The 25,103-nt window shown below is 45.1% G+C and overlaps 1 protein-coding gene across 2 annotated transcripts in view; it reads left to right on the top strand.

Moving 5' to 3' along the window:
- POLD1 (DNA polymerase delta 1, catalytic subunit) overlaps positions 1–25,103 on the top strand; it is a 320,901-nt gene that overhangs the window by 119,826 nt on the left and 175,972 nt on the right. For both annotated transcript variants that reach the window (XM_040327564.1, XM_040327565.1), the window contains exons 14-15: positions 7,854–7,942; positions 13,605–13,721. In XM_040327564.1, the coding sequence (XP_040183498.1) occupies positions 7,854–7,942; positions 13,605–13,721 (206 nt within the window). The remainder of the gene's footprint in view (positions 1–7,853; positions 7,943–13,604; positions 13,722–25,103) is intronic.

The following is a 25,103-nucleotide window of genomic DNA, read 5'->3' as shown; positions in this document are numbered from 1 at the left end:
TTCAATCCATATATGGCTGGCTTAAAGGACACCGGAAATTGTTCACCTTTTGGTTGTATTGCTGCCTGTTGGAGCATTGGACACTGACCAACAAAACCACTGTGGCCAGCTCAGAATAGCTCTTCCCACTAGTAAGCTTTGGTTTGTTAGTGTGTTATGAAGATAAATGACAACAATGTGAATAGACTAAAAGTGAACTGGACCTTTTACAGCCTAATTGAGGCTAGTGAAGAAAAATTCCTCAAAACGTGTCCCCTGTGCGTTGTCCAACTGGTGACGTCAGATGAAAGTTTGATCGACTGTGCTGTGGACTGGCTACCACTTCTAAGTTTAGCACTCCCTATACTCGAGCAGTAGCTTGCTACATTACACACAAGACTTTTCACAGTACCTGCCCCTAGCTAGGGCTCTCGGACTGACTTGATGCCACCTTCTAACGGCTGGAGACACTACTCCAGTGATGTTACTGTCCATGTCACCAGATGTGCCTGGATTATACTTTTTAATCTTTTATAAAATTGTATTGTATATTCTTATTGCATATAGTCTTTGTGCGTTTTTTTTCCCTTTTTGTTTTCACATACAGCTGTAGTATTACCCTCCTTGGCACACAGGAGGCACATGGGAGTAAAAAAAGCCACGATTTGTACTGACCTGAAAATAGATGCATTGTTGTCTATGATACCATGCACACAGCTGTACAAAGATCAGTAATACAGCGACGAGTACAGAACCATAAAACAAAATATTAAATTCAGTCATTTACATGCATACGCATCTATGTGCATGTTAACCACTTCAGCCCCGGAAGATTTGGCTGCTCAATGACCAGGCTATTTTTTGTGATACCACACTACATCGCTTTAACTGATAATTGCGCGGTCATTCGATGTTGTACCCAAACAAAATTTCTGTCCCCCCCCCCCCCACACACACACAAATAGAGCTTTCTTTTGGTGGTATTTGATCACCTCTGCGGTTTTTATTTTTTGCGCTATAAACAAAATAGTGACCATTAAAAAAAAATAAAAAACACAATTTCTTGCTCATACATCACGGGACACAGAGCCTTAATTACTTAATGGGGTTTGTAGTCGCCACAGGTGATTGGACACTGGAAAACCCAATTAGAATTGAATTCCTCCCCTATATAACCCCTTCCAAATGGAGAGCATCTCAGTTTTCTTGCCAGTGTCTAAGGTGGTTGGCCATGTTGAACATGTGCTAAGAAAAAGCTCTTTTGATGGTTTTCTGCGGACGCCTATGAACTATAAACGAATCCATGCCTCGGGCCGATATCAAAAGCCTAAGATAGGTGGTACCCGGGCCTTGTGTAAAGAAGGAACAAGGTTTACCTATAATGTCTCTCTGCGGAGGTCTTGGCTCTGGAATAAAAGGCTTTGGTGTACTAATGCAACTGTGGCATGAAAAGTTACTGGCAGAGTCTTCTACATGTCCAGGTATGCGGTTCCTCTAAGTGGGAACCCATGGTGAACCTAAGGGTTGACACAATATTACCCGCCGTGATGGGTGAGGGCTGGATCTGCTATTTTCAGCAGTTTTCCTGCTGTGGGGATAAGGTAAGGAAGATTTTTTTTTTTTTTTTAAATGTTCTCTTCTGTGAGTAGGATGTCTTACCTGGTTTTCACCACTAGAGCTGTAAGTTACATACCTGGTGTATTCTTACAAAGCCACCCAGGAACACGCTCAGTGAAGTCGGTCAAATTAAAAACAACAATCACCAACTCCGCGGCAGGCTCTGCCACAACGCGTAACAGGGGTCCCTTGTAGCCCCTAGTGGTCTGTTCTCCTTCATATTTCGCCCCTTCCGCCGCCATGATGGTCGGCACGTACGCTTTGACTGTCCCATAGGTAGGGGGAGAGGAGCAGGGCTGTGGCTGCTCGTGCACGGCACACCTGTGCGCAGGCGCCAAGAGGCTTGTTTTAAAAGCCCAGCATGCCAGAGCCTTCTGTAAGCGGCATGGACACAGAGCTGTGGGCTCTAAGCATTCCTGTGGCTTGAACCAAGCAAACCTAAGACTCCTACTCGTCATTAGGTTGTGCAGTGAGCTAATATTGTGTATTTTAAGACACAACAGTGATTGCGTTTTGTTGTACCTCTGCTTTGCAGTTCAGGACTATGTCTCACAGAAGAAGTACAAGGGCTAGTAAAAGATGCACTAAGAGATCCCTGCTTATGGCTAAGGATTCTAAACATGCCTGCAGTTTACTTTCCCCATCTGTCAGTCTGGTAGCAGCCTCACAGGATGACCATGTGCCCCTGTCTGGTTTTGCAGCTTCTCCAATGGCAGCTCCTGTATACGTCACTGAGGACACTTCAAAAGTTGCTTTGGATGGCTTAGAAGGAAGGATTGCTGCTATAATCGCAACCTCCTTAAAAGGTGGCAGAAAACGGGATAGATCCCCTTCATCTGCTCTGGCTCTCTTATCAAATGAGCATTCTGAGGGTGAAAAATCCCTTTCTGGAGATGAGGATCAGGTGCAGTCTGAGGATGAGGAGAAGTTCCCTTCTACCTCTCAGTCGCTAAAGATGCAGGTGCAATATTATGCAGAGATGGTGCGTGCCACTTACAAATTGCCTCCTGTTGAAGCTTCTATGTCCTCCGTTTCCTCCTTGATCTCGGAAATCCCCACAGCTGCATGCTCCTTTTCAGTTCATACCTTGCTGGATAAACTGATGTATGATGACTGGGTTCACCCAGATAAACTGACTGGGTTCACCCAGATAAACTATCTGGGTGAGTTTTCCCTCCTTTATCCTATAGAGCAAGGTTTCACTAAGAAATGGGGGGTACCTGATATAGATGCAGCTATTTCTTGTGCAAACAAAAGCATGACCTGCTGGAATCTTTATTGAAAGCCTCCTCCTCTATGGCCGGTGCTGTAGTACAACCTGCAGTTGCAGCGATTTGGTATAAGTCGGTTCCTCAAGGAACAAATGAAGCAGATGGTTAACCTCCTTCCTACAGAGGAGATTGAGGTTTGAGGACCTTCCTAAGGCCCTGTGTTTTACGGTTGATGCGATTATGGACTCTGTTCAGCAAGCATCCCGCTTGAATCTCCTGCTGGTACACATGCACAGGTCCCTTTGGTTGAAACATTGGGAACCCAAGGTTTCTTGCAAAAAGATACTTGGTGGCGTCCCCCTTTTGTGGTGGACGCTTGTTTGATGATTTGGATAAATATATCCAAAAGATTACCGGAGGCAAGTCTACTGTTGCCGGTAAAAAAAGAAGAGTAAACGTCCTTTAGTGTTCTCTTTTCCCAGCCCCTGGAACCTAATTTTCCAGGCAGTGGCGATGGCCTCCCCAGTCTAATACTAGTGAAAAAGCCCAGAGCCAAGCCCAAGGGCAGAAAAGGACTTGGGGTTCAAAATCTTCCAAACAGAACCCCAAAACTTCCCTCGCCTGAGTGGGGGGAGGGCTGCTGTAATTTGCAAACGCCTGGCTGGAAGAAGTTCAGGAGAAGTGGGTCATTTCCATGTTGTCGTCAGGCTACAAGCTGGAATTCAGAGAACTTCCGCCACCCTGTTTTCTGAGATCTAGAATTGCCAAAGATCCAGAAAAAAATAAGGCATTTGTTTTTGGCCACGAAATGCCTGTTGTCCCAAGGGGTAATCATAGTTGGCCACAGAAGATCAGGTCTCAGGGTTCTACTCAAACCTTTTCACGGTTTCAAAACCAAACAGGGATGTCAGACCTATTCTAGATCTGAAAAACCTGAATCAGTTTCTGAACATCCGCTCCTGTCCGTTCAGTTGTCTCCACCCCCCAGGGAGGAGAATTTCTGGCATCAATAGACATCAGAGATGCATATCTACGTGTGCCAATTTCCCCACTCGCCAAAGATTTCTAAGGTTTGCGGTAGATCAGCGCCACTTTCAGTTTGTGGCCCTCCATTTCGGTCTGTTTACTGCACCTTGAGTGTGAAAATACTAGCCCCGCCCCTGGCAAGGCTGAGGGCACGGGGCAGAACAGTAACAGCCTATCTGGACGATCTGTTGCTCTTGGATCAGTCCGCTACACGCTTAGACCACAATGTGCGCAGAAAAGTGGAGTATTTAGAGTACCTAGGCTGGGTCCTCATTCTTGCAGCCTGAAAAAAGGCTGGAATATTTGGGCATGATTATAGACACGTTCCAAAGCAGGGTATTACTACCCAAGCCAAAGGTAAAAGCTATAGGAGACTTGGTCCGAGTGATGAAGGCAAAAAGAAGGCCTTCCATCCGTCTTTGAATTTAAATTATTAGGAAAGATGGTAGCCTTATTCGAGGCTGTCCCTTACACCCAGTTTCACTCAAGGCCATTGCAGGGCAGAATTCTGTTCGCTTGGAACAAAGATGTTCAGGCCTTGGACCTTCCAATGATCTTATCTCCAAAGGTTCGCCAGAGCCTCAATTGATGGTTGCTCCCCCAAAATCTATCAAAAGGAAGATTCTTTACTCTGGTTACCTGGAAAATTTAAACCACAGACGCCAGCCTTCTAGGCTGGGGGGCAGTTCTGGAAGAGGCATCTGCCCAGGGGACATGGTCCAGAGCCGAAAAGCTCCTGCCCATCAACATTCTGGAGATTCGGGCAATTCATCTGGCCCTCAAGAGTCTGGTCTTAACAACTGCAGGGTTGTCCTGTTCGGATACAGTCCGACAATGCCACAGCTGTCGCCTATATCAATCACCAAGGGGGCACCAGAAGTCTGGATGCTCAATCAGGTGAATCGCATCTTGTCCTAAGCAGAAAGGCATATTCCTTGCTTGTCTGCGGTCTTCATTCCAGAAAATTGGCAGGCAGATTTTTTTTAAGCCGCCAGCAATGGAGTCCAGGAGAATGGTCTCTACCTACCCCCTTACAAATTTCAAGTCATATGTCAGAAATGGGGTACCCCAGATGTGGACCTGTTGGCTTCCAGGTTCAACACAAAACTGGAAAACTTTGTGTCAAGGACAAGAGATCCTTTTGCTCAAGGGGCCGATACCCTGACAATTTCGTGGAATCGATATTCTCTGATTTATGCGTTCCCTCCAGTTTCGCTTCTCCCATGATTCCTTCAGACAGTCAAGAGGGAAGGCAAGCCAGTGATTTTGATCGTCCTGGTCTGGCCCAGGAGACCCTTATACGCGGAAATAGTAAAGATGGCAGAAGGAAGACCCTGGGTTCTCCCACTATGCTCAGACCTACTGTTGCAGGGTCCAATATTCCATCCTGCCTTACAAAGTAAAAATTTGACGGTTTGGCTGTTGATAAACGGTGTGCTCTCAGGCCCAGTCCTATTCACTCTGGTTAATGCTAGGAAGCCGGCCTCCAGGCTCATCTACTACAGAATCTGGAAGGCATATGTTTCCTGGTGTGAACCCAGAAGATGGCATCCTAGGAAGTATGTCCTTTATTGGATTCTTGCCTTAAGTTGGGCTTAAAAATGAAGTTGGCGTTTAGCACTATCAAGGGCCAGATCCCGGCTTTGTCGGTATTCTTTCAAAGACAGCTTGCCTCTCATTCCCTAATCCGGGACTTTGTTTAGGGAGCACTGCGCTTGAATCCGCCGGTTAAGTCTCTTGTGTGCCCATGGGATTTGTATTTGGTATACAGAAACTACCTTTTAAACCATTACACCATGCTTCTTTAAGTCTTTTGACAAAGAACAGTTTTTTCTCGTAGCCATATCCTCAGCAAGGAGGGTATCAGAATTGGCGGCTCTTTTGTGTAAAGAGCCGTATGATTATTCATGATGACAGGGTGGTGCTGTGTCCTCATCCGACTTTTTTACCTAAGGTGATTTCTGAATCAAGATCTAGTCGTACCGTCTTTTTTTTTTTTTTTTCAGTTTCACAGTCTGCGGAGGAAGAGAGTCTACACTTTCTAGATGTAAGAGCGGTAACAATTTATCTGTAAGCTACGGATCAGATACGAAAGACCGATTGTCTATTTATTCTGCCACAGGGCCCAAGGAAGGGCCAGGCAGTATTCATCTACTATTGCATGTTGGATTCCACAAGTCATTATTCAGGCCTATGGTTTAGAAAATAATCTTTTTCAGGGTGAAATCACACTCGACTAGAGCAGTTGGTGCTTCATGGGCAGTGCATCACCAGGCCTCCATGGTTCAGATCTGTAAGGCTGCTACTTGGTCTTCGGTCCATACATTTACTAAGTTCTACCAGGTAGATGTGAGAGGGTGTAGTGTACTGCAGGCAGCGGTATAGATCCTCTGGCCCAATGGTGGCCTTTATTTCTGATCTATGTCTCCCTTCCCTCAATTTAAGCATTGCTATAGCACATCCCATTAAGTAATTAGGCTCTGTGTCCCGTGATGTATGAGCAAAAAAAATAGGATTTTTTAATACAGCTTGCCTGTAAAATCCTTTTCCTGGGAATAAATCGCAGGACAAAGAGCTCCCTCCCCTCTTCGGAGTTAAACGTGGGACACTTATTGCTTTGCTACAAAACTGAGGTACTCTCAGTTTTATATGGGGTTATATGGGGGAGGAACTCTATTCTAATTGGGTTTGGCAGTGTCCAATCAAACGTGGTGGATACATAACCCATTAAGTAATTAAGGCTCTGTGTCCCATGATGTATTCCCAAGAAAAGGATTTTTACAGATGAGCTGTATTAAAAAAATCCTATTTTTTTTTTGCTATAGTAAATATCCCAATTTTAAAAAAACTGTTTAGGCTGATATTTATTCTTCTACCTTTTTTGGGGGTTAAAAAATATTGCAATAAGCGTATATTGAATAGTTTGTGCATAAGTTATAGCGTCTACAAACTATGGGAAAGATTTATGGCATGTATATGGCGTTTTTCTTATTTTTTTTTTACTAGTTATGGCGGTAAATTGCGATTTTTAGTGGTATTGCGGCAGACAGGTCAGACAATTTTGATACATTTTTGGGACCATTTACAGAGCGATCAGTGCTATAAATATGCACTGATTACTTTGTAAATGTCACTGGCAGGGAAGGGGTTAACACTAGGGGGCGATCAAGGGGTTAACTGCGTTCCCTATTTGTGTGTTCTGTGGGGGAATGGGACTAACTAGGAGAGATGACGGATCGTTGTTTCTACTTTGTAGAAACAAACACACAATTTGTCTTCTCTCCTCTGACAGCACAGGGATTTGTGTGTATACACACACACACACCACCCCCCCCCCCCCCCCCCACACCATGCTGCCGCTCGTGCACGCAATCGCGCCTGCCTGCCATGCTCATTGGGTTCCGCGCGGTGCAGCGGGCTTGCTCTCTGGTGGCTCTCCTGGGCAAAGCCCTATATGTACTGGATTTCGCCCAGGAGAGTGGTTCTGACGCAGTATATCTGTATGAGCCAGTCGGAACTGGTTAACAAAAAGTATAAATAAGTATATTGCAACACTGGGAATGAAGAAGAATTTTGCTAATCTATAAACTTACGCACCTTTACAGGTGTTTACGCAAGGTCTTCACTGAACATTTTACCCAGGATCTTTCTGTCAACAAGATCCTGAGTCTAAACATTCATAAATTATAATGTCTGTGTGCAGCTGGCCGTGCAGGATTCGTGCATGTGGTTTAGGTTTAGTTTTGGCCTACACATTGAGCTGTGTTCATTATCTGCTGGCTGCATTTTATAGTGTTTTTTTGTGCTGATTACTTTGACCTTTTTTTTGTCTATATGGCTGTGTCTAGGTATGAGGGACAAGTCTGATTTAGCACTATTGCACATGGCATTTTTTTTTTTTTCTAACTCACAGGTTAAAGATTGAAATATTGAATACTTGAGAAAATGTTTTGGCTTCTAATTAGTAGAAATGAGTACTAATTTGTGTCATTGTAATATTATTTTCTCTTAACTCTTAAGGCAATGAAGCAAGATCTGGTGATGCCTGTGGTAAAATCTGAAGGTGGTGAAGATTACACTGGGGCTACTGTCATTGAACCTGTGAAAGGGTGAGCATAGTGTGCATGCTCAAAAAACGAAACATTTTACTGGCTTGTTAAGTAAAGTGATGCCGTAGATTTATTAAAATCAAAACCGAAACACAGGCTTGATACTCTTAGACCCTGGGTTATATGCTGATACCTTCAGGTGATTGGACACTGGTAATATTTTGAAAACAAGCCGGAGTGTCCCCCCCCCCCCCCTTATAAAGTAACTCTACCCCAACGTGCTAAGGTGATGGACCCTACAGGAAATCACGCTTAGCTTAAAGTGGATGTAAACCCGGTTCATGAAATTTGAGCTGGGCACATCTATCTGTAGAGTTTTCTTGTATCTCTCTAAAGAACTATGGGCCAGATCCACAAAGAGCCGGTGCATTGCCATGAAATGCGATTTGCCATGAAATGTGATGGTCCGCCTCCATCACATCCCATTGGCTCACTCATGTCATGTGACATATAGACACGTCATCAGTCTCAGCTAGGCTATTGGCTATCATAGGGAGAGGATCTCCTCCCCCTGTAATAGCTGCACGGAGCTGTAGTAGTAAATGTAGCTTACTCGCACACCCAGGGAGGTCAACCCCCGTGCATCTTATCAAAGGGCTAAGAGAGAGGAGAGGGGGGCAGGCAGATGGGAGGCTGCTCCATTATACAGGCTGCCCATGGTGTGTGTGTGCTGCTGGCCACACAGCCCGAGAGCAGGAGGAGGGGAGAGGCAGCCTATAGGTGTGTGTGCGATCATTGTTTCTATACGTTGTTACACATATATAACTCAAGCTATCACAGGGAGAGGAGATCCTCTCCCTATAATAGCCTAGCTGAGACTGATGACGTGTGTATATGTCACATGACATGAGTGAGCCAATGGGATGTGATGGAGGCGGACCATCACATTTCATGGCAAAACACATTTCATGGCAGTGCACCGGCGTAACGTAAAATTTCCCATTTAAGTTACACTGCCTTAAAATTTCTACCTAAGTGCCCGATCCACAAAGCACTTGCCTAGAAATTTTCGGCTGTGTAACTTAAATTCCGCCAGCGCAAGGCGTTCCTCTTCAAATGGGGGCGATTCCCATTTAAATTAGGCGCGCTCCCGCGCCAGCCGTACTGCGCATGCTCGTGACGTCATTTTCCCGACGTGCATAGCGCGAAATTACGCTACGCCGAGCTTTGTGGATCGCGTCGGGTCAATAAAGTTGCGTCGGGGAAAAAAAAGATACGGCGGAAAAAAAATTATTAAAACAAAAAAAAAAAAAAAGCGTCGCTGGACAGAAGGGTCTACTTTTACAAGGTGTAAACAGTTTACACTTTGTAAAAGCAGCCCTAATTTTACACATGCAACTTAATACTTACGGAGAAAAAACGAAGCGTAAAAGCTTTGTGGATCTCCGTAAGTGCTAATTTGCATACCCAAAGCGGCATTTCGACACAAAATGCCCCCAGCGGCGGATGCGGTACTGCATCCTAAGATCCGGCAGTGTAAGTCTCTTACACATGCCGGATCTTCTGTCTATCTCTTGGAAACTGATTCTGTGGATCAGTTCCAAAGATAGAAACAGGGATACGCCGTCGTATCCCTTTTGAGGATCTGGCCCTATGTCCCGCAGCTGTCTCTTGCTCTTAGCTCTGTTATCAGCCTGTTAAGTTCTCACACATTCTTAGAGCCCATTCATACAGGGGCAACACGACTTCCAGCACGACTTTGGGAGGCAACTTGGACACGACTTGAGTATGAATCATCAGGCAACTTCAAGTTGCCTCCAGGACAGTACAAGGCAACTTCAAGTCGCCTCCAGGACAGGAGGCTTTCCAGTGGCCAATCTTGCAACAATCAGCTCTGTGTTGGGAGGGGTTTGCCTGAGAAATGTATGTTATCTTCCTGTAGTGTTGCTTCAGTTAAGACAGTGATGCGACTTCCATTGAAATCTATGGGTACAAGTTGCCTGGAAGTCGGATTGAAGTAGTACAGGAACCTTTTATGAAGTTGGAGCGACTTCAGTAGTGTACATTAAAACGGCTCCCATTCATTTTCTCGACCGCGCGACTTAAGGGGCGACTTGAAGTCGGATCCCAGGTCGCCCCAGTGTGAACCGTCTCCTAGAGACATGAAAAATAAGTATGTGTGGGGGGAGGTTGCTATAAATGGATTAGCAGCCAGCCTGCCTAAGAGCAGACATCTTTGAATTCATTTTAAGAGGGGGCGTGTGACTTTCCTCTAATCCAGCTTTCTTGGCGGTATGCCCAGTCTTCTATGCAGTGTTAACCAGGAAGAGAAAAATCTGTAATCTGAAAAGTATATTCTAAAGGATATATACAGATGGAGACAGCAGATATGCATGTAAAAGGTATGTAGGGAGATTTGTTTCATCCCTGTGTATCATCTGAGGCTGTTCACTTCACTGGGTGTATGTGAGGGTTTAAATCTACTTAAACTAGATTATCGGAGCTTAAAAGCACCAGGTTCCTTCTCCACCCCATCTTCTTTACCGGAGTCAGAAAGTAAAAAGCCTACTCTAGAGGATGCAGACTTTGAGGGGAGTGAAGAGGACCTGGAAGTGGTGTTAAAGGAGGTTGATGTAAAAATGTGCTACCCTCAGGCTTCTATAGATCTTATGTCACAGCTTCACGCAATATGCTTGCCGATACAGAAATGCAAAATTTTGCTGTGTGCAAAAGCCTCTGCATTGTTACATTTAATTTTCTTCCATCTTACCTTGCACATTTTGGGTACTAAGAGACCAACTAAGTCAAATGAACAAATAGAATGGGCAGTCTGTGAAGATTGTCTCTGTCCTTAAAAATATTTTTACACCTCCAAGGATCAACCCAATTCTAAGACCCCTTTCACACTGACTGATAGAATGGTGCTTTTAGCTGCGGATTCTACCGCAGCTAGAAGCACACAATGCTTTCCTATGACACATTTTACACACTGCGTTTAGCTACGGTTTTGTTACCTGTGGTTTTGTGCGAATAGAAAAAATAGAATTGAGTGCGATCTGGCGCAGCTATCGGCACATAACCGCAGGTAATCGCAGTGCACTGTGTCAGCTGTGTTTTGGTATGAATCTTGAGGGGAAACTCCACGCCAAATTTTAAATAAACCGGCATGGGTTCCCCCTCCAAGAGCATACCAGGCCCTTGGGTCTGCTATGGATTTTAAGGGGAACCCCCGTACGCCGAAAACCCTTATCCGAGCATGCAGGTCGGTCAGGAAGGGGGGTGGGGACGAGCAAGCACCCCCCTCCTTAGCCGTACCAGGCCGCATGCCCTCAACATGGGGGGTAGGTGCTTTGGGGCGGGGGCACCCTGCGGCCCCCCCCACCCCAAAGCACTGTGTCCCCATATTGATAGGGACAAGGGCCTCTTCCCGACAACCCTGGCCGTTGGTTGTTGGGTCTGCGGGCGGGAAGCTTATCAGAATCCGGGAGCCCCCTTTAATAAGGGGGCCCTCAGATCCCGGCCCCCACCCTAGGTGAATGAATATGGGGTACATCATACCCCTAAACATTCGCCTGGAGAGAAAATTTTTTTTAAAAAACACACTACACAGGTTTTAAAAGTCATTTATTGACAGTCAGTTATTTATTCTGTCTTTTTTTTTTTCCCCCCCTCCTCTCTTCTTTGATGTTGACATGTCGCTTCCTCGTGCTGTAATGCCGGACGCGCGGTGCGTAACGATTTATATAGGCCTCTTATGACGTCACAGTCCCATCATGCTCCGGGTGGTGACGACATAAGGGGGCGGATATCACCCGGTGACCCCACCCCTTATGTTGTCACCACCTGGAGCATGATGGGACTGTGACGTCATAAGAGGCCTATATAAATCGGTGCGCACCCAGCATTACAGCGGGAGGAAGCGACGTGTCAACATCGAAGAAGAGAAGAGGGAAGCCGACCGAAGGCCGGGCCCCACTAGTAAAAGAGCTGCAAGAAGATAACAGAGAAGCCTGGCAGAAGGACACCGGAGAAGAGGAAAGAAGACGACAGAAGACCGGGTTCCCCCGCTGGTAAAAGAGCTGCAAGAAGACAGCGGAGAAGCCCGGCAGAAGAGACCCCTGAAGTCGGAAGAAGACCCCCCGGAGCTGCCTAATGACTTTTAAAACCTTTGTAGGTTTTTTTTTTCCTTTTTTTTTTTTTCTCTAGGTGAATGGGTAGGGGTACGCTGTAAGCTCTTCGCCCGCAGACCCACCGACAACCAACGGCCAGGGTTGTTGGCAAGAGGCCCTTGTCCCCATCTACATGGGGACATGGTGCTTTTGGGTGGGGCACAGGGTGCCCCCTGCCCCAAAGCACCTACCCCCCCATGTTGAGGGCATATGGTTAAGGAGGGTGGGGCGCTCGCTCGTCCCCACCACCTTTCCTGACCGACCGGGCTGCGTGCTCGGATAAGGATCTGGTATGGATTTTGTGGGGGGGGGGCCCACTCTGTTGTTTTGGCTTACGGGGGTTCCCCTTAAATATCCATAGCAGACCCCAAGGGCCTGGTCTGCTCTTGGATGGGGAACCCATGCCGGTTTTGTATTTAAAATTTGCTGTGGAGTTCCCCCTCAAGATTCATACCATACACAGTGCCTGGTATTGGCAGGGATTCAATTTGGATCCCTGTTCAATATCGTGCCGCGGCTAAACGTAACCGCAGCTAATCGCACTGTACAAATGCAGCTGATCGCTGTGGCTGGAGTCTTGAATTTCAGCAGAAAGTAAACATGTGTTAACTGCGGCAGAACAGCCGTCCGTGTGAAAGGGGCCTTACTAGTGGAAAAAGTTCATTAAAAAAAAGTGGACTGTTCCCATAGCTGATATTGGCCTCTCAGTCTTAAACATCTCAAGTACCCATTGAAGATGTTCCTCCTTTTAAAGATTCTGCGGACCGAAAATGTTTAATGCTTTTAATAGCTCTTAATTCTGGCAGGCTCAGCTAACTAGACTAAGGCAATGAACAACTAACAGGATCCTGTATTCCAGGACCAGACTTTGGCAGAACACTTACAGCAGTTACTCTCTGCTTTGCTTGCCTGTGTGCCCTAGAACAAGCCGTGATACAAATCTCCAGATTTCTGGCCTTGACAGCTGAAGCTGCCTATAAAGGATGCCTCACACATATGCCCTCTTAAAGGAGGACTTCTCTTTGGTGAGCCACTCAACAAATTTATCAAAGCTTTTAACAGGTGGAAAGGTCATTTCCCCACAGCTTAAGTTCCAAAAAACACTTATTCAGGGGCTTCAACCTTCTCCTTAACTCTATACCCAGGCTTTATGCCAAGCCAAAATTCAGTCTTTCCTTTTCGGCACAAGAATTGGAACCCAAAATCCATCAATTCTACCCCAAATTTTACCCCTCACTCCAAACACCAAATACTGGGGGAGGGCTGTTGCAATTTGATCTCCCTGGGTCAAGAAACCTTGTGCTAGAGGGGTGTGAAAATGGTTAACGCATTTTAATGCATTGGCTGTGACCATTTTATTGTTCTCTATTGGCTTTTGCCATGTTATTTATTTCTTTTGTTTGAGTGAAAAAAAAGTGTTGCTGAATTCAGCTAAAGTGAGCTACATAGTACAAATAAAAAGTGTATAACTAAGATAAGGTAAATGTGGACTGATGTTAATTACTGTATTTTTATACTGATACCAACATAATATATATTATTGTTTTCTTTAGGTATTATGATGTCCCCATTGCCACTCTTGATTTTTCATCCCTGTACCCATCTATAATGATGGCTCACAATCTGTGTTATACTACCCTGCTGCAGAGTGGATCCATTGAAAGATATGGGTTTGTACATCCTTTTTGTTAAGACCTGTTCTACTCTTTTAAAGTCTAAGCTGCTATTTCCCACATGTACTTTTTCTTCTACTTGGGGAAAGACAAATATTACATGTTGCAGATAAATATTTCATATTTACAGCCAGCAAGTGACACTTGAAACTGCTTTTCACTTTTACCAGTTTAACTGTTAACCGCTTGCCGCCCGCCATCCTATGATGGAGGGACGGTGTGGCTCTCGTTCGGGGAGGACGTTGTATGACGGTGCCCCAGAATGGCCGATATCGTGCGCAGATCGTGAACACGGCACAGCCCGGATATCTGTAAAGGCCTGTGAGCTCTTTAACCAATCACAGCTGGTCACATGTAAATACGGCTCTCCTTGCCTCACACTGACTGTGTGTGTGTGTGTGGCGAGGAGTGACGATTAGTGGCATCTCCTCGCAGAGGAGACCTGGGCAGGTAATTGGGACACTGATCATCAGTGCCCTGGTCCCCAAGAGCCAGGTGCGAATAAGAGGTGGCCACACTTTGCAATATATAATGAATTACTGTATCGGGTTACCAAGGAGAGAGAAAATGTGGTAGAGCAATTGTTGGTACCCCAACAATATAGACGGAAGGTTCTGGACCTGGCCCATGACGATGTGTTTAGGGGACACCTGGGAGTTGAGAAGACGGAGGCATGGATCACCGACCGGTTTTACTGGCCAGGTCTGAAAGCAGAGGTAAAGAGATACTGTACCTCTTGTCCCACCTGTCAGTTGACCGCTCTGGTGACTCATTTTCGAAGCCCTTTGGTCCCTCTGCCCATAATTGAGGTCCCGTTCGAGAGGATAGCCATGGATGTAGTGGGTCCCTTGGTAAAGTCAGCTCGAGGTCACTCCTACATATTGGTGATTCTTGACTATGCCACCCGATATCCTGAGGTGCTACCCCTGCGGAATACCTCCTCAAACGCCATTGCCCGGGAATTATTCCAGTTTACACGGACTGGTTTCTCCAAGGAAATACTCAGGCCAGGGTACCCCGTTTGTCGAGGGTTATGGCCGATGTGTGCAAGCTTTTCCGGTTTAAACAGCTGCGCACATCGGTCTACCATCCCCAAACGGACGGGTTGGTGGAACGCTTTAATAAGACCCTTAAGTCTATGCTCAAGAAAGTGGTACAAAGGGATGGGAAAAATTGGGACTGCCTGTTACCAGCTTTCCTGTTTGCTATCCGGGAAGTGCCCCAGGCCTCCACGGGGTTTTCGCCCTTTGAGTTGGTATATGGGCGGAGACCTCGCGGACTTCTTGACTTGGTTAAAGAGTAATGGGAGAGTAACTGGTTCAGCATAAGTGTCCTGGAATATGTCTCCCAAATGCAGGAAAGGATCCAAACCGTGATGCCACTAGTCAAAGAGCATTTGAAAAAGGCCCAGGAGACTCAACGATGGGTCTATAACAGGGCTGCTAAAATAAGGCACTTTCAAGTGGGGGATCGAGTTGTGGTGCTAATTCCCACTGTGGAAAGTAAATTCTTAGCCAGATGGCAAGGTCCCTTTGAAGTTGTGGAAAAAGTGGGAGAGGTAAATTATAGAGTCCACCAACCAGGCAAGAGGAAACCGTATCAGATATATCATGTCAACTTGTTAAAGCCTTGGACAGACAGGGAACCGGTGACCTCCCTGGCTAATGCAAGACTTGAGCCTCAGGTTGGGGTGGAGAGTGTCCAAGTAGCAAACACCCTATCTAAAGTCCAAAGTCAGCAGGTAAAGGAGTTCTTGCAGAGAAAAAAAGAAAAGTTTTCAGACTTGCCAGGGCTAACTAGTGTCATAGAGCATGATATTATCACAGAACCTGGAGTCAGTTTTTGTCCGGCCCTACCGCATCCCAGAGGCTCAAAGGAAGGCCGTTTCAGAGGAAGTAAAGAAGATGCTAGACCTGGAGATCATTGAGGAAACGCAGAGTGAGTGGTCGAGCCTGATTGTGTTGGTACCAAAGCCCAACGGGACTCTGCGATTTTGCAATGATTTCCGGAAACTTAATGAGGTTTCACGGTTTGATGCCTACCCCATGCCCCGGGTAGATGAACTTATTGAGAGGCTAGGTCCAGCCAGGTATATCACAACATTGGACCTTACCAAGGGGTATTGGCAAATCCCATTAACTAAGGCTGCTAGAGAGAAAACTGCTTTTTCTACCCCAGAGGGGAGTTTTCAGTACAAACGAATGCCTTTTGGACTGCAAACTGCTCCAGCCACATTCCAGCGAGCAATGGATATGATTTTACGACCTCATCGGGAGTATGCCTCAGTGTACTTGGACGACATAGTCGTTTTTTAGCAGAGACTGGGAATCACACTTGCCCAAAGTCCAGGCAGTACTGGACTCTCTCTGGAAGGAGGGCTTTACAATAAACCCTGAAAAATGTGCTTTGGGAATGGAGGAGGTGAAATACCTGGGCTATATCGTGGGTAGAGGGGTGGTGAAACCTCAGGTTAGCAAGGTAGAGGCTATAAAGAATTGGCCCCGCCCCCTCACAAAAAAGCAGGTACGTGCATTCCTGGGCATGGTAGGATATTACAGGAGATTCGTACCCAACTTTGCCACATTGGCGGCTCCATTGACCGATCTGACTAAGGGTTGGGAATCGGTCATGGTGGAGTGGAATGCAGACGCTGAGAAAGCTTTTTTGGAGCTCAAGTCAGCACTCTGCCAACACCCTGTCCTGATAGCACCCAATTTTTCAAGAGAGTTTGTCCAAACTGATGCTTCCGATGTAGGATTGGGAGCTGTGTTGTCACAGGTTGTGTTCATGGTGAGGAGCACCCAGTAGTCTTTCTCAGTTGGAAGTTGACACCAGCGGAGAAAAACTACGCTATAATTGAAAGAGTGTGTCTGGCCATTAAGTGGGCTCTGGAGTCCCTCAGATATTACCTCCTTGGGGAGGAAGTTTAGGTTGATGTCTGATCATGCCCCTTTAACGTGGATGAGGCAAGGTAAAGGGACCAATGCCAGGATTACCTGTTGGTTCCTCACGCTCCAGGAATTTAAGTTTGTAGTGGAGCATAGGCCCGGGAGACTGCATGAAAACGCAGATGCCCTCTCCCGAGTCCATTGTCTGAGCTCCTCTGTTGCCTCCACCTCCTTGGCGTTGGGGCACAGGGGGGGGGGATATGTACAGGACACCGTGGCTGGGTCCTGGAAGGACGTTATATTTCCCCTCTGTTTGGACTGTGGTCCCTTTAAGGGAGCAGAAAGGGTTAACACACCTGTCTAAGAAGTGGTTTAAAGTAGACAGGAAGTTGTAGGTGAGAGTGGAGGAGTGTAGTAGAGTCTATGCATGGTGAATGGTGGACAAGGAAAAGCTGTGAAAGCTATGAAAGGACTTGGCAGTGTCCTGCCTGGAAGCCTGCTACCTGAGAACTTACCTGCAAGGACTGTTTAACTGCGACAGCAGTTCTGAGCTCTACAAGTCGGTGAGACTGTTATTTCTTTTGTTTTGCTGCTGTGAAGCTATTTCAGTTTAATAAACCTCAGTTTTGATTTAAAAGCCTGTGTCCTGCGATGTAGCTGGTTCCCCGAACGTTACAGTATGTATGTATGTGTGTGTGTGTGTGTGTATATGTGTTATTTTTTTATATATAATTTTCAAACGGTTATACTGCCACCTACAGGTGGTTTGGACACTGGCAATCATAAGAATTGTAAGCCAGCACTCGTATAAGCCCTCCTAAACATGCCTCAATTTTTTATGCTTGTCCTACGGGGTCCTACACATTTTCTCAGCTCTATTGAGAAAAATCTTCTTGTTGGAAGCTGTATTTGGACCCCCTGGACTGAATATGTGGGTCTAGCTTGGAATTTTGGCACTGGGTTCTGCATTTTTGTGCTTTCCAGACCTAAGGGTGCTGTCAGTTGACATTGATTTTTATGTCAAACTGTATCAGAATAAGGGTATTCACTCAAAAGGGATCCCTCATCTGCCAGGATAGGCCCCCATTTCATGGAGCAAATGATCTGAAGCCTTGTGCATCAGTGGTGGCGACTTGTTACAAGCATCAAAACTTAAGTTTTGCATCGATCTGTGCAGATGCGTTGAGCCCTCTGCTAGGGCTGTTTGGACACAAGTGCTGTGACCAACGTTTTTTTTGGCTTGCTTAACATATGAGGGACATTGTCTCTTCGACATCGCGATTAGCAACATCACAGATGGTCAGAGTGTGCTCCTGCCTTAACATAGGGGGGATCAGAGGAATTCATTTATTTTACTTTTATCCATTTTGATAGTAGGTACTTGCAGGCCTTCAGAGTCTCTCACTTCTCTAAGCCAGAGGTCGAAAAATCCCATTGACCAAACCTTTGGCATTAGGTAGTGGGCTGGTTGTGCATTCAGATAGGCCCTTGGGTACTTTGCTGTTCTGACAATTAGGCACAGAGATCTCCTGATTCAGACCAAAGGCTCATAGGCCCTGGTCTCTGGCATAACCTTAATTTGTTCCTCGCTAAATAAAACAAAGTCTTTGTGCGAGAACTGTCCAGTCCGAAGTGATAACACACTGACCAAGAAATCCCTTAATGTTAATGATTAATGTGAAGCAATCTGGCCAACACCATACTCCTTGCAGCTCAGTGATCAACGAAAATTTATAGCTGTGAAGACCAAATGGAATACGAGCGCACAGGCTCATGGTGCAATAACCTCCTTCTTTCTTTTTTTTGGATATAAAGGAATAAAATCGATACACTCACAAGTGAAGGTGAATAAACGGCATCAAACAGTTCCTCCAATAGAGAGCCTTAACAAGGGACACATCCGTGTTTTGGAGTGGATGAGAAAATCGCTTGATTGATGATGTGCTGGCTCCACAGGCACAGGCTCATCAAGCAGCTGCTAACAAGCCGCGAGCGGCTCACTGACTGCAGAGATGGCCAGTCAGAGGGCTGTGCGGTGCCTACAACACTTGACACAGGGAGAGCTCTAATGGAGCCAACTGACAGAGGGCGCTGTAGTTGCCAAGGATAACGCGTTTCGGAGGGTGTAGTTTGCTTCCTCAGATCCATCCCCTATTATCCAGAGAGCCCTTTTGTAGCTGAGATTTATTGGCATGGGTTTTTTAACCCTATAATCAGAATTTATCGAACTTCTACTGAAAACATATAGGGGATAATGCCAACTGGATTTCATTTAAGAACGGCATGCAATATGCCTAAAATATAATTGCATATGTTTACTCTTGGGAATGTTTTTTTAATTAAAATGAAAAATAAAAATGTTTTTTATTTGTTTTGATCATTTTTTATTTATTTTCGCCAAGAGTAAATATATGTAGTTATACCCTAGGCATATTATATGCTGTTCGTAAATCAAATCCAGTTGTCATATTATCCCCTATTTGTTTTCAGAAGAAGTTTGATAAATTCTGATTGGCATGGTTTTTTTTAACCCTATAATAAATCTCGGCTACAAAGGGCTCTTTGGATAACAGGGGGTGGATATGAGGAAGGAGGCTACGCCCTCCGAAACGCTTTTATCCTGGAAACTACAGCGTCCTTTGTCAGTTGGTTCCATCAGATCTCTCCCTGGGACAAGTGTTGTAGGCGCCCCACAGCCCCCTCCTAACCAGCCGTCTCTTCAGTCAGTGAGCAGCTCGCCTGTTGGCAGCTGCTTGATGAGCCTGTGTCCGTGAAGCCAGCCCATCGAGCGGTGAAACGTGTAGACGGGAGATATCCGCATTAACTTAATGAATGATGTTTTTTGGATCAAGTACAATATTTTGTTTCAGAATATTAAAGTGCCCATCTGATAATCTCCATAAAGAGGAGTAATCTGATAGTAATAATATAATCTAGTAGTCTGTAATTATATTTGTTATGCAAGACATGCAGATAATGGATTTGCAGTTTTATAAGCTATAATATTAAATAGGGATTTTTTTTTTTGGGGGGGAGACTAAAAAGCCCCAATTGGCCTATACTGCATTGTTGAAGAATGTTGGGCAGAGAAACCTATGCTGGATTACAGTTTTTCTTACTGTCAGACTCCAAACCTCCTGTAGGTGGCAGTGTAACAAGTACAATTATTTTATTTTTAACGTTAGCAACTGAAGGTAAAGTTTTTGCAATAAGGATAGATACACTCTGAGCATATCTAGAATATTCTGGATGGTATATACAACAGGTAAAATAAGTATTGAACACGTCACCACTTTTCTAAATAAATATATTTCTAATGGTGCTATTGAACTTTTTTTTTTCTTTTGAACGTGGGAACAGCTTTTAATTTTTTTCTTATTTTTTTTTCGGAAAAAAGTTTTTATTGAACAATTTACATTTGGAACATAGTTCTGCAAGTTACAATGCAATACTTGAGAACTGCATAAAACGAAGAAATGTGGCTTATACATATATAGGCACAGCAGATCAAAAAACGTGTTCAGGTTGAACCCTGGACTCAGTAACTATCAATGAGTGGAAAACCCTATGTCCAAGCTATTCATGGAATTGCACACTAGAAGGATTTATAGTTTTATGGACCATCAATGCATGTGTCTGCGGACTCAAGCCATCTATCCCAGATTTTGTTGTACTTCTGGACAACCTCTGTTAATGTATATGAACTTTTTGTAGGGAAGTGTGTTATTTATATCTAGTTTCCAATCGTTGAAGCTGGGAGGAGTGGGTCTCATCCACTGTCTGGCTATAATTTTTCTAGCAGAAAACAATGTTTCATGCAATAATGTTTTAGTGAATTTGTCTATCTCAGAGTCAGGGAATATACCCAGTAAGCATTGTTTGGGGTCCAGGGTCAATGGGGATCTCATGTCATCATGGAGGAAGTCCACAATCTGCTTCCACAGACCCCGAAGTTCCGGGCACGCCCAAAGTAGATAGAAGAATGTGCCTGTCGCTTGGTTACACATTGTGCACGAGGTAGAAAACTGTTGTCTAAAGCGGGCGATTCTTAGTGGGGTGAGATATGCTCGATGCACCACATATAACTGGGTCAGCCTGTCGGAGAGCTTGGGGGATACAGTCTTGCATGAGTGAAGTGCTTCACTCCACTCCTCGTCCTCCATCAGCCCACCTTTTTCCCCCATCTCGGTTTAAGGCTGTAAGCTAGTGTGGTAGATGATGGGATGAGAAGCATGATACAAAAATCAGAGATCAGCTTTTGCGGGTCCACAGCCTTAACTACTGCCATGCTAACATTGGGTGTGGATTGTGGCAAAGGCTGGGGAAACTGAGCTTGGGCTGCATGACGCACTTGGAAGAATCTAAAAAGCATAGAATTGCTAAAAATTTGTGTTAATTACTGTGAAAAATGTGTAAAATAAATAAATAAACCCAAACAAAACAACCAGCCTGCCTAAGATGAATTATGGCAATAATGGTGCCAAATGGTAAATCTAGTGGGGTAGGATACCCCACTGCACTGAACTGGCTTGTGCTGAAACTCTACGGTAATCACATAGCGGGACCGGACATTGCGTCTGTAGAGGCGGTATTTGGTCACGCACAGACGGAACTTCCGGTCCCGCTGGCTTGCCGCCGGTTAGAGGTGGATCGCACGCCAGTTCATGCAGTATTGGGACGTCCATCCACATACGTCAGGATACGCCATGCAGCCTCAGTGCCAGGTTCGGGGCCATTTGGCTTTTTTATGTAATCCATTTTTTAAATAAACGATATTATACTATTGCGGCACATCTTCTCATTCTTGCATATCCCAATTGGAGTCCTCTGAGTACAAGGGCACTAAGCCACAACGACTGATTTAAACTGCAGGTGCATCCTGCATCAAGTGCATTTGACCTCCTTTTTTTTTTTTTTTTTTTTTTAATAAACGGGTCAACGACATCTGGTAAGCTGCCCTTAATATTCTGAGCACTTTGGGTGTTTTATCACGGTTGGTGAAGGTGGATTTTTCCAGTCGACATTTGGATTTTGGTTTATGGATGAGCAGAGTGAAATCTGAAGGACTTTGTTTATGCACCAAGCAACTATTCAAGGATTTTTCTTTCACTGCAGTCAATTTACACTGTCACTTACCTTTAAGGTTGAATAAGTGTAGGCATCTTAGAGGTTTTTATTAGCCCGATTTGCGTATTGTATTGGCACTTTATTTAAAGGACTTGTAAAGGTAATTTTTTTCCCCCTATATAGCTTTCTTTACCTTTAGTGCAGTCCTCCTTCACTTACCTCCCCCTTCGATTTTGCTTTTAAATGTCCTTATTTCTTCTGAGAAATCCTCACTTCCTGTTCTTCTGTCTGTAACTACACACAGTAATGCAAGGCTTTCTCCCTGGTGTGAAGAAAGCCTCTTGAGGGGGGAGGGGGCGAGCAGGACGGTCAGGACGCCCACTGACACGCAGCTCCTTTCTCTATCTGCAAAGTAGAGAGTGTCCTGAAACTCCTGCTAACCCCCTCCCCCCTCGAGAGGCTTTCTCCACACCAGGGATAAAAAAAAGCCTTGCATTATGGTGTGTAGTTGGACAGAAGAACAGGAAGTAAGGATTTCTCAGAAGAAATAATGACATTTAAAAACAAAATCGAAGGATGAGGTAAGGGAAGGAGGACTGCACTAAGGTAAAGGCAGCTATTTAGGTAAATATTTTTTTTACCTTTACAACCCCTTTAAGGATTGTTTTTTCTTAGTAGTTATTTATCCTACACCGTTATCACTGTTGAACAAGTGTGATTACCGTAGTGTTTCAGCACAAGCCAGTTCTGTGCAGTGGGGTATCCTACCCCACTATATTTACCATTTAATATTAGGCACCATTATTGTCATAATTCATCTTAGGCAGGCTGGTTGTTTTGTTTGTTTTTTTACACATGTGATTATTACACAATTTTCACAGTAATTAACACTAATTTTTAGCGCCCCCCCCCCCCCCACCCTCCTTATTCAATTGTACATTCAGCTAATCACTGATAATTTTGGGATGCAGCTTTAATTATATTTACTTTTAAAATATTTAGTAAATTATTGGCGCGAGAATTATAATTTTTACAATAGAATTGGGCTGCAAGGAACTCATTTTGGAGGCCCTCAAAGTGTTTAAGTGTGCCATCGGAAAGTATGTGGTGCAAATAATATATTCCATGTTCACATCATATATCCGGCTCAGGGATCAAGAGAAACTCTGAGTAATCTATTGTGCCATAAAGGGGTATAATCGTTGTGTTTAGGGGTCGTTAATGTTTTTTAGGGGTGATGTCCCATACGCGCCTATATTGGTACAATAGGGACCCATGGTCTCTATTTGAGTTATTCCCACGAAGTCCCACTGCAATTACAGTGAGTGGGTCAATGGTTGGATGCGCCCACCATGGACAGAGGCGGGTGAGGAATCTTGAGTCTGTCGGTTTTATCTATGTGGTACAGTTGAGACAGTTGGGATGCAAGGTAATAAAGATTTAAGTCAGGGAGGGCTGTTCCACCTCGGTCAGCAGGGTTCTTAAGGACTCTCCAGGCCAGCTTGTGTCTGGTACCCCAAATAAATGTCTTGAGTATGGCCTCCATTGACTTGAAAAATTTGAAGGGTAAGTATACGGGTGTGTGCCAGAGTATGTACAATATTTAAGGAAATAATATCATTTTAACGATATGCGGCCCCACACACCAAGCGATAGTCTCGCCCATACCTGGGTTCTAGACTTGATGAGTTTGAAAAGGGGTTCTATGTTTAGGAATATATAGTCAGCCAGTTTTCTGTTCATCAATACTCCAAGATATTTGATAGTGTTCACTTGCTGGAGTGGTAACTGCGACTGTAGCTTGGGAGAGGGGAAACCATCCATAGGCAATATTTGAGATTTCTCCCAATTAATTTTAAGGCCAGAGAACTGACCAAAGTGTTCAATCGTATGTAGCGCTTTCCGAAGAGATGTGACAGAGTCGGCCAGGTATAGTAGCGTGTCGGCTGCGTATAAGCTAATTTTTTCAGTCAGGGAACCAGGGCAGAGACCCTGGTTCTCGGGGTCCTCTCTAATGGAGATTGCAAGGGGCTCCGCCGCCAAGGCTTAGAGGAGCGGAGACCGTGGACAGCCCTGTCTAGTGCCCCTGGATAAGTCAAATGTCTGGGAGGCCCTCCCGTTGGCCACTACTTTACCCCTGGGTGCCAGATATAATAATCGAACTTGATGAATTTAGGTCCAAAACCAAAGCTACGGAGGCATCCCCAAATGTACCGCCACTCTACGGAGTCAAAGGCCTTGGCAGTGTCCAAAGTCACCACCACACAGGACCCAACATTAGTATGTGTCGCTTGTAAGTTAATATACAATTTTCTGAGGTTGTTACGTCCCGGCATAAATCCAGCTTGGTCAGCATGGATCGGGGTTAGAATCACTTGGTTAAGGCGTAGGGAAAGTACTTTAGCCAAAATCTTTGTTTACCTGGAGGAGCGATATGGGTCTGTAAGATTTTGTGAGGCCTGGGTCCTTGCCCTGCTTAGGTATGAGGATAATTACCGCCTTGCCCATCGATGGGCGTAAGGTGAAATTGTCAAATGGTTGAAAAGGGACAATAACTTGGGGGCAAGTATCTCGCTGTATTGGGCGTAAAATTCTATGGGTAACCCATCTGAACCCAGGGCCTTGGATTTGGCGAAGCTCGCTATCGCTGTGGTGATTTCATCGAGTGTAAGATGTGCGTCTAGCATAGCCATTTGGGCATCATCTAGCTGTGGGAAGGTGATTTCCGCCATTAGATCCTCCAATTGAGCTTCAGTGGTGGGAACCCGAGAGGTATAAAGTTGAGAAAAGAAGTCCCTAAATTTGGATGTGACAGCCTGGGGTTCCGTAATTTTTTTCACATTAGGACCAGTGAAGGAAATGACAGTAGGGGGGTCTATCCTCACTATGTGCTAGATAGGCCAATAGTTTACCCGCTCTCTCTCCATGTTCATGCAATTTTTGTCTGGCAAAGAAAAGGTTTTTTTTTCGTGTAGTAGCTGATTGACCACAGTGGTCTGTAACCTGAGTTGGGCAGCTCCAGCAGGAGAGGGGTTCGACATGTATCCCTGTTCAGAGGAGGACAGATCCTGCATTGCCCTGTCCAGTACGGCTGATGAATTGGCCTTCAGCCTGTTGATACAGGAGGTCAGAGTCAGGCGTGCATGTAGCTTAAAGGCTTCCCATACTATATCTGGGGATGCAGATTCGTCATTCTCTAAAAAGTAGGTTCTCCAACTGTTACCAAGCTCGTCATCCTCCAACAGCAGGGTGAGCCAAAATGGATTCAGGGGCCATGTACGGGGCGGTTTGTCTAATGGGATGGAGAGGCTAATGTAATATGGGCTATGGTATGAAAGTAATTGGAGGGGGGAAATTCGGCTCCCAGTAATATTGGGGCAAGGGTATTAGAAATATAAAATCTCTATACGGGACATGTTATGGG

Source organism: Rana temporaria, chromosome 10, assembly GCF_905171775.1.
Source record: "Rana temporaria chromosome 10, aRanTem1.1, whole genome shotgun sequence".
Taxonomy (NCBI): Eukaryota; Metazoa; Chordata; class Amphibia; order Anura; family Ranidae; genus Rana; species Rana temporaria.
The sequence above is the reverse complement of the archived record's forward strand: the minus strand, read 5'-3'. Positions and strand labels throughout refer to the sequence as shown.